This window comes from Branchiostoma lanceolatum, chromosome 8 (assembly GCF_035083965.1).
Source record: "Branchiostoma lanceolatum isolate klBraLanc5 chromosome 8, klBraLanc5.hap2, whole genome shotgun sequence".
NCBI lineage: Eukaryota > Metazoa > Chordata > Leptocardii > Amphioxiformes > Branchiostomatidae > Branchiostoma > Branchiostoma lanceolatum.
In genome coordinates, this window is record NC_089729.1 from 15,138,335 (window position 1) to 15,152,572 (window position 14,238).

The following is a 14,238-nucleotide window of genomic DNA, read 5'->3' on the forward strand; positions in this document are numbered from 1 at the left end:
TATACACATGCATACACACACACAAGCATGATTATGCTTGTACAATAAGTGTACAGAACACAATACTCAATTTAGTGCAACTTCTTCCCTACATTTTGAACAGAATGTCTGCAAGACAAATCAAAAGAAAAAAAAAAACATTGCATGAATTATCCTTGCAGTGCAATCTTTATTAAATATGTTCAAAGTATTTCAATACTATGTAACATTATTATTGTACGTTATCTTATAAATACAGCTCAGTTTTAAGTATCATGATACCCTGAAGTCCTCCCTTAATTTTATAGTTTTCTGCTATCACAAGCCATGGCAGAAACATGGTGGCAATGATCTTACTAATAAGCTGTCTTGAGTTGACACTTTTTACACCTTTCCACTAAAAGCTGTGCCCTCTGAGTGACCTAACATTTAACAGTTACGAATGATTGAGAAAAATAGTTATGAGAATTTTTTTTAGGTTTTGTACGTTTTTTGTGTGTTTTACTTCAGATCACACTTCTGCATTCTGCATCATATTCCAATTATAGAATCAAGAATCGCACAAATCCAATTTAGGTCGGTCAGCAATCACTGCGAACATGGAAAGCAGGCCTCAAGAAGTGTAGGCAATTTACATGTTAGTTGTCTGGATGTCATTATCTACATGTACATGCACGTCTCGTTAAATATTATTTGCATGTGGAATTGCTGTACAATATGCATCCAGCATATTCTTGTATTTGTCTTGTACAGCCCTTGAAATCCTACCTGACATTTTGGCTGCTGTACCATGACCTTACAAAAAGTATCACTTTACATACATACAATAGAATCCTCATGTTTTATAAGAGACCTGTAGTTAGTATCTTACCATGCATGTCGTAATTTCAAAGCAGAAAATGACAAGTTGTATGAGTATTGGAAGACAATATAGTTATCTGAAATAATGTATTCTATACCTGAAGCCCAATTGTTTAAGTACTTTTGATACAAATCCAAAGTTTGCACATTCATATATGATAACTTTTGCATTCAGAAATACATGGATACTACACTTGATACAAATTGCAATACATGTAGGTTGCATTAATTTTCTGCGTTCTCTTACTTGACCTTAAGACAATACCTACATGTGCCTAATAGGACGGTTCCTTTAGCTTGACCGTCTTAAAATAATTTTTCAAGGGGTGATCTTAGTATGATGAAGGCCACAATAAGCTGTTTCACAGATTAAACTGCACATGTCAAAGTTGAAGGTCCCTGAGACATAAACAAAACATGTTTGGACATGTATTAAAGCATGGTCTAGACAAGAACTGTTTACAAGTTAGGGGCTTTCGCCTTTGATTTATTACCCTCAATGCATCTAGCTGCACATGTGCAATTTGATCTGTGAACTGGCTTATTGCCGAGTAGTCTAAGCTGTGGAAGTGGCCCTGAGAAGACAAAATATCATGACAGGTTGAAAATGCATGATTTGTACTTTGCCAAATGCATCTCAAATATTTTGTGTATCATTATGATCGTATATTATATCTGGATATATTCTATTACACAGTAAAGCAAAGCTGCCATAGTCAATTTTTCCATTTGTCAAATTTTTCAAATATGAAATCTATCATAAACCTTTCCAGCATAACAAGCCTATTTTATTGCCAGTTCTATGCTTAAGTCTTTGATGTAGATAGATGTATATTTGTCTTAACTGTATTTCATGATCACGTTTTTCATGTTCTCTCTTTTGATCTTTTCTGGAAAGGGGGCTGATAGTTTAAGTATAGTCACTATATAGTGTAAACATGACTACCTATACTCTAAGGAACTAACCCTTACATGTACTAGTAGTAGTGTACAGTCATACTAATAACTGTATATACAAAATTGTATTGTAGGAGATATAAAGTTTGTTGTATGTGATGCCTATATATGTATAGTTACATATCCTCACTATGATATCTTTGAAAGTAGCACTGATATCAAAGTACATGTAACAAAAAATGAAGTATGCTTTTGTCATCAAACTTTTTAACAATCTGGTGACATATTCGTAGAAACATATTCCCATACTAGAGACTAAGTTATTACAAAATTTACTGCAAAGCTAGCCATAGATTTTTGTGACGCATATTTTACATACACATGAGGCTTAACATTATGCTGACCATTACTTAGAGAAATCTGGTAATTATCAAAAACATTATCCACTCATAATGTGCATTGTAGTTTAATTCGCATATAAATGCCATTATATCTTACATTTTCATGCTCATTTTCTTTGCTGTATCAAAAATGACTGAAAGACATATTGGTGCAAGCTGCATTGGCAGAGAATACTATGCTCAAATGTAAAAAAAAAGGCCAGACAAAAACCTTAAATACCTTTTTGCCGTATATCTGAATTTGCACATAACCATTACATCTAACAAATAAAACGATTGATACAAAATGTTATTTAAAAAAACCAAATGAGCCAGAGGTGACAGGTTTATTCAAATCTGCCACATAAATGAGGGAATGTAGATAAAATATCATTGATTATGGTGTTCAGCATACCGAAACATGCCTCCACCCCCGAGGTGTAGCCAACAAAAAATAGATGATCTGGGCCAAGATTCTCTTCTCAGCTGTAATTTTGCAAACACATAGAACAGCTGCTTTATAAAACGGAAGTTCTTTGGAAGCCCTTACTGTATCTGTTACCTGTACGACATGTTTAGCTTTGCTTAGTTGATTGTCCAAGTTGTTTTTATACTTTGTGTAATGATCTTTAATTCTTTATACAATCTGCTACTTTTAAGTACAGTACTATCAAGGCTATGTTTACAAAAAATGTCATGGTAGCTGTAGTCTTGTTGTAAGCATGGTATCAATGAAAGACTTTTAAAATCGGTGGACTGTGTCACGGTGGTTCAGTTTGCTGTGCTTGTTGGTGGTTTCTCCGTCTGTTGTTGGTAAGGGGGAGGGGGGGCCTGAGGGGTGCCAGTTGTGGGGAGGGGGGCTGTTTCACCACCAGATCTGTCTTGAGCTGCAGAAAGACTGCTTGCAGACCTCTTGATTTGACGAGCCCTGTGAACATGCAAACAGATGTCTGAGATATACCGCGTCACTGGATCCGTGTTGCTGATCAAGGACAACTAGGACACCCCTATGTTCCAATGCCCCTATGTTCCAACACCTCATTCCGATGTCCTTGTGCTCTTACACCCCTTTGTTATTAGGATCGGGTTAGTAGATGTCCGAACATAGGTGTGTTGGAAAGCATAATGTTGCCGGAACATATGGGTGTCAGAACATAGGAGTTTTACCTTTTACAACACCGTAGTTCAGCTTGGAAATTGATTAGGTACAAGCTATGGAAGGCACTGATTAGTTTTTGCTATTTTTTCATATTGCGTACTGTCACTTTCCTTGTAGTGTGCTGATAGCGTTTCACATCAAGAACAAGGGATGGCCAGTCACCATGTAAATGATAACAACCCAACCAGTTTTGATTCACTTTCAGCACCAGGGACAGTCCCAGAGCAGCTAATGAAGTGTAAATATTGTTTTAGCACCAAGGACATCACCAGTGCAATGAAATGTAAATCATTACATAGTTGTTTACACAACAACAAAAAAGGTGCCATGTGTCACTTTGGTTGCACCTAGGTGAAATTGGGGAATTTTGGCTCCGCCCCTGGGGTGCAACCAAAAAATATCAACAGCATTTCAGCACTAAGGACATGGCCTGTAGAATATGTGTAATGCAGTATGGAAGTATCTCAGGTAAGAATGTTACCTGTCATCTTGCCTCCCTCCTTCCTCTGTGAGAAGGTGCTCCTGAGAGGTGTAGGGTGGGGGTGGGGGGAGTGACTCCCCAGGGCTGGGGAGGGTACACCCATACTGTGCCGTAGGTCTGACGTTGTTGATGGTGTACTCATACGGTGGGAGGGTGTTTTCTGGCGGGTTCGAACCTACGTGGATGCTAGGTTGGATGGTGCCATCTGGAGCCAGCGTGAAACTAATTAGGGTCATGTCTGAAAAAGGATTCAAGGACAGGTTTGAATCATTTGCGAGCAAACGCAGAATATTTCATTCCCAATCTTTTGTAGGATAGTCCAGTGTGTGGATTTCAGTAAAAAATAAAGAATCCTTTATTTTACAACCATATGCAAATTCAAGTAAGAAATAATATTATTTGATCAAGAAACATTTTCTCAATTGACAGTAGTTAGTTGACAGTCTTTCAATACACACACTTTACCAAAAAAAATCACAAAGAATTGTTTTCAGCTTCCGTGTTATCCAAGTTCTTAACATAAAGCCTTCAAAACACATGTGGCTGATTCTGGTTAACATGTATACAGTTTGTTAGCAAGAATAAAAATACAGACAATATGAAATATAGCAAATTTTGCTATTAAACAGATGTTGCTGGGCGGTCCACCATAAGCGCGATTTATCAGATTGATACATCCCATGTCATTTAAAACTCTGTATTCATGTATGTATATATAAATGTAGTAGACCTTACAAAACTCGCTGTACGTTTGTTGTGTCAATAAAAATTGTTTAGATGAAAGACTAAAGAACCACTGTATGCAATTGCTATTGCCTTAACAGTCAATTACTGTAACATATTGGATAACAGATCGATCGTTAGTCCCACCAGCTTTACGCCGGTATCAATCTATCCGTGTGCATAAAAGATGACGAGAGGTGACGCTCACCCGCTATGGACTCCCACTCTCTCTGCTGATGCTCGTGGGCCTCCCGGGCCTCTCTTCGCGCGCTCACACAACATCCGATGGCACAGATGACCAGCAGTACACCCAACACTGGGGAACAATATTACAACAAGTATGCAACCCGTCAAATTACAACCTTAAGAACTGAAATACACCAAATACAACAGATATGCAACCCTTAAAATCATAACCATCAAAAGTAAAATATACCCAACACAGCAGCCTCAGGTATGCAACCCTTCAAATTACAACCTTCAGCACTATAGTATACGAAATACAACAGATATACAACCCTTCAAATTACAACCTTCAGTACTATAATAACCAAATACTGGGGAACAATCTTACAACAAGTATACAACCCTTCAAATTGCAACCTTCAGTACTATATAATACACCAACTTCTAGGGAACAATATTACAACAGGTGTGCAACCCTTCATATTACAACCTTCAGCACTATAATACACCAAATACGGCAGGTATGCAGTCCTTCAAATTACAACCTTCAGAACTACAATATACCAAATACAACAGGTATACAACCATTTAGTACTCCAAATACTTGGGAACAGTTTACCCTCAAATTGCAATTTTAAACACGGTAATATCCAACAGAAATACACCCCTCTTAAATAATACCTTAAGAGCAAATGTCTGTAAGGATCAAACAATGGTGGCAGGGGTCAAAAAATCGATTCGGCTCATATTTTGCACAGTGATAGTACTTGGCCCACTATCCCTCAAAATAGCTTTCTTTTTGCTCAACTTCGATTGTTGCCATGGCAACGGGCCAAACAAGTTTTGGGGCCATTTTCCCTGATTTGGGTATGTCAAAAACATGAAAATTGGCCCATTTTAGAACATGATTACGAGCAGGTGCTTAGATTCAACGGGAAAACAAAAACTGGGTTAAAAAGAGCAACTATTCAGCTTTACTAGAATAGCTCGGAAGTTTTTAGAAATTCAAGTTGAAGTGCTTGGGCAACCTCAAAACAATACAGTGTTTGTAGCTTGTGAAAAAAGGTAATTTTGTCCCAACTTTGAAACGCTGTAAGTCCAAAGATGGTGTTTTGTTTTGCTTCAAATTTACATCATATATACAACCAAGTAGTAGCTATCAGGTACTAGTTTTCAAATTTTGGTATCTTATTTGGTTGTAACGTAACTGTCCTCAGAAGTAGGTCATTTTTCATGTTTGACGAAAAATATGATGTTGGGCCATATTTAAAGCCCAATATATGAGAAAGTAAAAAAGGGATCTGATTTAAATTCATGTCAAAGGTAACCCTATGCATGTTCTATCAAATGAATGGTTGCAAAGGTTGATGTCTTATTTCGTTGCTGTGTACTTGTCCCTAAAAGTAGGCCATATTTTCGACATATGCAGAAATCAACATTTTTGGCTAACTTTGAAGCCCTGAAAAAGTCAAAGTAGGATGTTTTTACAATTCAATCCTTTTTCAAATGTACCCCTGTGTGTTGTCTATCAAATGAATGCCTGCAAAGATTGGTGTCTTGTTTCGTTTCCGTGGACTTGTCCCTAAAAGTAGGCCATATTTTCGACATATGCGGAAACCAACATTTGTGGATACTTTGAAGCCCTGAAGATGTCAAAGTAGGGTGTTTTTTTTTCAATTCAATCTCTTTCCATATGTTCCCCTGTGTGTTGTCTATCATCTGAATGCCTGCAAAGGTTGGTGTCTTGATTCGTTGCTGTGTACTTGTCCCTAAAAGTAGGCCATATTTTCAACATATGCGGAAACCAACATTTTTGACTAACTTTGAAGCCCTGAAAAAGTCAAAGTAGGATGTTTTTTCAATTCAATTCAATCTTTTGTAAGATGTTTCCCTGTGTGTTGTCTATCATCTGAATGCCTGCAAAGTTGGTGTCCTGTTTCGTTGCTGTGTATTTGTCTCTAAAAGTAGGCCATATTTTCGACATATGCAGAAATCAACATTTTTGGCTAACTTTGAAGCCCTGAAAAAGTCAAAGTAGGATGTTTTTACAATTCAATCCTTTTTCAAATGTACCCCTGTGTGTTGTCTATCAAATGAATGCCTGCAAAGATTGGTGTCTTGTTTCGTTTCCGTGGACTTGTCCCTAAAAGTAGGCCATATTTTCGACATATGCTGAAATCAACATTTTTGGATACTTTGAAGCCCTGAAGATGTCAAAGTAGGATGTTTTTTTCAATTCAATCTCTTTTCACATGTTCCCCTGTGTGTTGTCTATCATCTGAATGCCTGCAAAGATTGGTGTCTTGATTCGTTGCTGTGTACTTGTCCCTAAAAGTAGGCCATATTTTCAACATATGCGGAAACCAACATTTTTGGCTAACTTTGAAGCCCTGAAAAAGTCAAAGTAGGATGTTTTTTCAATTCAATCCTTTTTCAAATGTACCCCTGTGTGTTGTCTATCAAATGAATGCCTGCAAAGATTGGTGTCTTATTTCGTTTCCGTGGACTTGTCCCTAAAAGTAGGCCATATTTTCGACATATGCGGAAATCAACATTTTGGCTAACTTTGAAGCCCTGAAAAAGTCAAAGTAGGATGTTTTTTCAATTCAATCTTTTGTGAGAAGTTTCCCTGTGTGTTGTCTATCATCTGAATGCCTGCAAAGTTGGTGTCCTGTTTCGTTGCTGTGTATTTGTCTCTAAAAGTAGGCCATATATTCGACATTTGCGGAAATCAACATTTTTGGCTAACTTTGAAGCCCTGAAGATGTCAAAGTAGGATGTTTTTTCAATTCAATCTTTTATCAGAAGTACCCCGGTGTATTGTCTATGAAATGAATGCTTGCAAAGGTTTTTGTCTTGCTTTGCTGCCGTGGGCTTGTCCCTAAAAGTAGGCCATACTTTGCAAATTCAGAAACTAGTGTTTTTTGACTATGTTTCAGAAAGGATGCTTAGAAAATGTCAAAGTAGGATATCTTTTAAAAAGATAGCCAAAAAACACTAGTTTCTGTATATATGCAAAGTATGGCCTACTTTTAGGGACAATTCCACGGCAACAAAGCAAGACACAAACCTTTGCAAGCATTCATTTCATAGACAATACACAGGGGTACTTCTGATAAAAGATTGAATTGAAAAAAACATCCTACTTTGACATCTTCAGGGCTTCAAACATAGCCCAAAATGTCAATTTCCACACATGCCCAAAATATTGCCCACTTTTAGGGACAAGTACACAGCAACGAAACAAGACACCAACATTTGCAGGCATTCAATTGATAGACAACACACGGGTACATTTGAAAAAGGATTGAATTGAAAAAACATCCTACTTTGACTTTTTCAGGGCTTCAAAGTTAGCCAAAAATGTTGATTTCTGCATATGTCGAAAATATGGCCTACTTTTAGGGACAAGTACACAGCAACGAATCAAGACACCAACCTTTGCATGCATTCAGATGATAGACAACACACAGGGGAACATGTGAAAAGAGATTTAATTGAAAAAACATCCTACTTTGACATCTTCAGGGCTTCAAAGTATCCAAAAATGTTGATTTCCGCATATGTCGAAAATATGGCCTACTTTTAGGGACAAGTCCACGGAAACGAAACAAGACACCAATCTTTGCAGGCATTCATTTGATAGACAACACACAGGGGTACATTTGAAAAAGGATTGAATTGTAAAAACATCCTACTTTGACTTTTTCAGGGCTTCAAAGTTAGCCAAAAATGTTGATTTCTGCATATGTCGAAAATATGGCCTACTTTTAGGGACAAGTACACAGCAACGAAATAAGACATCAACCTTTGCAACCATTCATTTAATAGAACATGCATAGGGTTACCTTTGACATGAATTTAAATCAGATCCCTTTTTTACTTTCTCATATATTGGGCTTTAAATATGGCCCAACATCATATTTTTCGTCAAACATGAAAAATGACCTACTTCTGAGGACAGTTACGTTACAACCAAATAAGATACCAAAATTTGAAAACTAGTACCTGATAGCTACTACTTGGTTGTATATATGATGCAAATTTGAAGCAAAACAAAACACCATCTTTGGACTTACAGCGTTTCAAAGTTGGGACAAAATTATCTTTTTTCACAAGCTACAAACACTGTATTGTTTTGAGGTTGCCCAAGCACTTCAACTTGAATTTCTAAAAACTTCCGAGCTATTCTAGTAAAGCTGAATAGTTGCTCTTTTTAGCCCAGTTTTTGTTTTCCCGTTGAATCTAAGCACCTGCTCGTAATCATGTCCTAAAATGAGCCAATTTTCATGTTTTTGACATACCCAAATCAGGGAAAATGGCCCCAAAACTTGTTTGGCCCGTTGCCATGGCAACAATCGAAGTTGAGCAAAAAGAAAGCTATTTTGAGGGATAGTGGGCCAAGTACTATCACTGTGCAAAATATGAGCCGAATCGATTTTTTGACCCCTGCCACCATTGTTTGATCCTTACAGACATTTGCTCTTAAAGTACGACACACTAGAAAAACAACACATACCTGCATACATGGAGACAACCCTTTCATTTGAAATTACAACCGAGGGCACTGGGGTTATACACCCAATATATATATATGTGTGTGAGCAACCCTTTCAATTACACCCGTTTAAGTTACAACCTGAATCCTTGTAATACACAGAAAAAACACCAGGAATGCAACTCTTAAATTTGATTACACCCTCAGACACTGATACACCAAGAAGACAACATAGACAACCCTTCACTAGATTATAGCCTCTGACACTGAAATACACTGGGCAAACAACAGGAATGCAGCCCTTATCAACATTACAACCTCAGCAACAAGCAACATAGATAACCCTACAAATTACGATCTTAAGCACTGTAGTACACCTGGAAAAAACATAACCCTTCAAAGTTGCAACCTTAGACTCTGTAAGACACGGGAAAACACATGTGCATGAATGCAACCTTTTAGAAAACGTCATGTGCTGCAATGCACTGGGAAAACAACATATTCAACCCTTAAAATCGCACCCTTCTGCACTGTGATACCGATACAATAACATGCATGGCTTTGTATGTATTGCCCCCCCCCCCCTCCCACGCACGCACACACACACACACACACACACACACACACACACACACACACACACACACACACACACACACACACACACACACACACACACACACACTTAGAGCCCCATGGAATTATCTAATCTTCACCACTCCATTTCAGGCTTTAACTGACCGGACAAACTGTACATCAATGAAGTTAGTCCCAAAATTACGTTATACGCTACAGTATATCTACTATGTAGATTCTGTTATACCCCATTGCTACTCTTTGTAAACTTCAGATACCTAACAACAACAAGCCTTTTTGTTTATCAATACATTCATTCTTCGTATTCTTTAATCATTTAGAATAGTTAAGAATCCATTGAATAGATACGTTATTGAGGTATGGGGTCATCTAACTCAATAAAACTATCAATTGCAAACCTTATTTCTAACCAAATGTTAGGGGCATTCCACAATCACATTTATTTAACATATTATTACAGCATAAACATTACCTGTCCATTAAGATGATTATCATGAAATCTAGGTCAACCATCATTTTATATTAAACCCATTGCCCCAAAGCTGACCTCGTTTTGCATATTGACATTGAAAATTACAATAACATTAGGTTGTTGTTCCTTTATAACGTTAACATCAATGATATTATGCTCAGATAAATCTGTAGGAATTTCTCATATCGATAAATAAATCGTTAGTTTCTTTCACTTACCTACAAAATACGAGTAAGCCCACATCGCTTGTATGTGTGCTTGTGTTAAGTAAGAAATAGTATGCGGTAAATGCTATATTTATAACAGTGTTATATTACAGTTAATGGCTTAGGTCGGTTACCATGCGAGCCTATCTATATAGTAAGTAAATGGATAGCGGTAAGGGAGAATATTGGAACTCACCCAAAAGACTGGGCCCCACATGTCGGAAGGCCACTTTGAGGTTGGTACCGTACCCCAGGCTAGTTTGCAACACGCCGACCAACCCAAGAAACATGCCTAAAAATAACATGCAGATCCCGCACACCAGTTTAGCGTGCCCCGGGCCTTGCTGGACGTGGCCGTTACGAATCATGTTGTTGTTGGATGCTACTAGTAGGGTTTAATATAGACTACAGCTCTGGCGATCTAGGAGGGGTACAGAAGCCGAAACGCCTCCACACAGGGGCCCCGGTAGGCATCGACGTTCCCGGAACAATAGACATACCCTGGAAAATGGAAAGTAACGCATGGTAATTCTTAGAACGACACTCTTAAAAATATGCACACTATATTCCAAGAAATTATGTTTCTGAAAAAATGTATAAGAAAATGACAACGTATCACCTTAAGATTTAAGGTTGCCAAGCCTGGAAATAAAATCCACGCTACGTCTACAATACAACATCATTGCTGCTTGCAGTTCGAGAAAACATGAATTATGCAACCTATGCCAGAAACAATACCTTGTACAATTGATGTTCATCAGATGTGAGGCCTTGGTATGTACCGTGCATCCAAGCTATCCACGCGTTTGAAGTTTACCGACCACTATTCCACGCGCGTTTTGGTAAAAGCCATAGATTATGCAAATCATAGGGTAATAACTTGCCTCAAGCGGAACGTGACCTGTACGAAACGTATTCCAGTCGGGCTGCACTATATTAATGTACGTGTGGGCCAGCTGCACTCTCGTTGTAAGGGATTATTATGCATGACAGTTAGGTGTTTATGCAGACCATTCGTAAAAGAACATCAAAATTAGACAAATCTATTAACTTCAAGAAGCTATACTGTGGAGTCAGGTACCAGTATTATATCCATATTTGCTTATAGAAAATTAGATAGTTAAGGTATTTGAGTAAGGTATTTTATCACATCGAGATTTTTTCTTGCAAGGAATCAAAATTGAAATTTGACAAAAGCCAAACTCATTTTGGAAAGAAGCCCAGCGCAAAGACAGGGATTTTAGGTGCATTCAAAAATGCTGTATTTTGATGAATTATGAATACTTTTTGCGTGATTAAATGAATTCGGTTATATTGTACGTAAATGTCTCAGAATCGATAAATGATACTCTGAGATGAAAAAAAAGATCAAGTAAAAATTTGCATGGCAATAATGCAGAAACAAAAAGAGGTGATTCTATCTATTAACCGCTTCATAAAAACACTTTCACAAAAAAATAAGCGACTATGAGTCAATTAATTTTCTCCCCATATTTGTGAAAAAGAAAAGACACATTTCGAAAAAAATCAACAAAATTGTGTGACAGTTACTACTTTCGGTACCTACAAGAAATCGTTTTCTAATTAGCCTGGAAACCAGATCCTTCGAGCGATGCGAGACGATAACCCTTTTTGCCAAGGGAAGGCTTAGTAGGGGACAGAGTTGACACCCGGTCCCTCTTGGCAGCTGATCTCTAATATCTACCCCGCGCGAGAGTTAATTAGGGGCCCGTGTGCTATCTGTGGCGCCGGGGCAAGTTGCTTCCCCTGCCGAAGGATTAGCGATTGGAGCGCGGTGGTCTGGTACCCAGGCTATATCTATAGTCTAATGGCCTAATCTCCGATACTTCATTTGCCAAAAGACGGCTGGATGCTTTTTAGTAAATTGCCTTCACAAGGGACTCACACAGGCAGTCTATTACACACGACTGAACTATTGATGTCCAATGCACAAAACCCAAGCGAGTAAGAAAATATGTGGGACGAGGGACTCCAATATTCATTTTGCATATCTGGGCACGACTCAAAAGTTGATAGAGGACTCAAACGAGCATCATTACTTACACCAAGGAAGTTTGAAATTTGAAAAAAAAAAACTCCTTGATTACACATTCTCTTTTTCGTTGAATACGTTATATTTTTTAACGAACTCTAGTTGTTGTAATTACTTCTATAATACATAGATTCAAATATGTTGAAAATAGTAAACGTCCAAACATTTTTATAACTATTCACTTGTAAGATTGTATAGAGACAGTATTAACTATTACCGTACACAACGTTAAGCTCTTACCAACAGGCTTTTGACCAGTCCTTTTGTCCTTGTCAAGTTGAAATGACGCAAAGCCCATGTCACGTGACCTGCATCGTGTGACGTCAAAACGTGTCAAAGATGCCCGGTAATCAGTATCGGCCCCCGTCTCGGTCTAGGTAATGTTGATGTGCTCTTTTAATGCTTGAAGTCTATTTCACTCCTCTTGGAAAGTAATTCTGCTCGGTGGTAATTATACTTCTAAGATAAATTCACTTGTAACTAGTTCCAATTTTTACCACATGTCGCAAGACTTGACTTGCCTATAGAGTTACTTTGTATGCATGGTCGAATTTCCCTCTATACATTAACGGGTCCCTTTTTCTCTTAACATTTATCAATAGTTTGGAATTCACTTAGAAAAGCCTCAGGATTCACCTTAAATTCAAATCTTTCTCCAAATTTGATCACGTGGCCTTATCCTAGACATCCTATCCACCACGGATCTAGAAGTACCATACGCGCCCATAACGTCAATCTGGGTTACTAGTATATACATGCAGTTAACTATTATTCCTATGACTGAAACCCTGCCAACTCTATTTGATTCTATTAAGAATGGGGTTTTCTTCTTTTTTTCAACGAACTCGCTCAGTGCAAGGCCGTAGGGGGTCACTCATCAAAGGACTAAACTAATTCTTACTGTAGCAGCATCTCTTCGCCCTAGGTCAGAAACATCAATGCTTGAGACAAGCATGACTTCACTGACCCATTAGGAGAAGCAGGGGTTACGAAGGCTGCTCGGGAAATTCCCTACCCCATTATTAAAGGAAATGTTGGGTAATCAAAATGCATGGAGTTAGCACGTTAGTTTACGTCACTCGAACAAAAAATTCCAGGTCCTTGTTTGAAAATAAAAGTGAGTTAAATAAAGCAATTCTCTCTATAAGTATAATATCAAACATGTGTCTTGTTGTTTCTCTGAATGGCGGGGTTCGGTTGGAACCCCAGAAACCGGTTGAGACAAAGGGGTAAATTCTGAGTGAACTCCTAGTCCGTCCGCAAGCAGACAGTCTGTACATATTCAAGTGGGAAATCGTAACGTTTTCTAGCTGCCTACCCAATCTATGTATTTAAAGTTGGCTGTGGCAGATCATTCAGTACTAAGGGCAGGCTTGAACATGATTGATTGGAGGCTTTGTTGTTTGGCTGATCGTCTTCAGATACTTGATCCGTGAGTGTGATGGGGATATTTACTCTTGTAGTATCCTTTATCATGTTGTCAATGAATGGGCTTATGTTAGGCTGGTCGTCTTTAGATACTTGATCCGTGAGTGTGAGGGGAGGGGGGCACGGTATTCACACTTGTGGTATACTTTATCATGTTGTCCACGAGTACTTCAAGTCCGAGTAGGTATCAGCCTGCGAGCTATATCAGTCCGTGGGAGCCCACTATCACTAACACTGCCAAGTTATGTGGATATTTTCATTTGTTTGATCCTTTGTTTGTTCATAAGAAGCTCAAATCAGCACGCAGGCCGCTTTTCA

At 38.2% G+C, this 14,238-nt stretch overlaps 1 protein-coding gene across 2 annotated transcripts; it reads right to left on the reverse strand.

Moving 5' to 3' along the window:
* Positions 1–149: 149 nt before the first annotated feature.
* LOC136440072 (uncharacterized) lies at positions 150–11,359 on the reverse strand. Of its 2 annotated transcripts, none has more exons than XM_066435854.1 (5): positions 11,178–11,359; positions 10,636–10,940; positions 4,689–4,796; positions 3,758–3,995; positions 150–3,045 (listed from the first exon to the last, which is right to left on the reverse strand). In XM_066435854.1, the coding sequence occupies exons 2-5, from the start codon at positions 10,805–10,807 to the stop codon at positions 2,889–2,891; spliced, it is 675 nt and encodes a 224-aa protein (XP_066291951.1). In that variant the 5' UTR covers positions 10,808–10,940; positions 11,178–11,359; the 3' UTR covers positions 150–2,888. The 2 variants fall into 2 exon arrangements, with proteins under 2 accessions (XP_066291951.1, XP_066291952.1); XM_066435855.1 differs by lacking the exon at positions 11,178–11,359 and adding an exon at positions 11,059–11,163.
* Between the last annotated feature and the right edge of the window lie 2,879 nt (positions 11,360–14,238).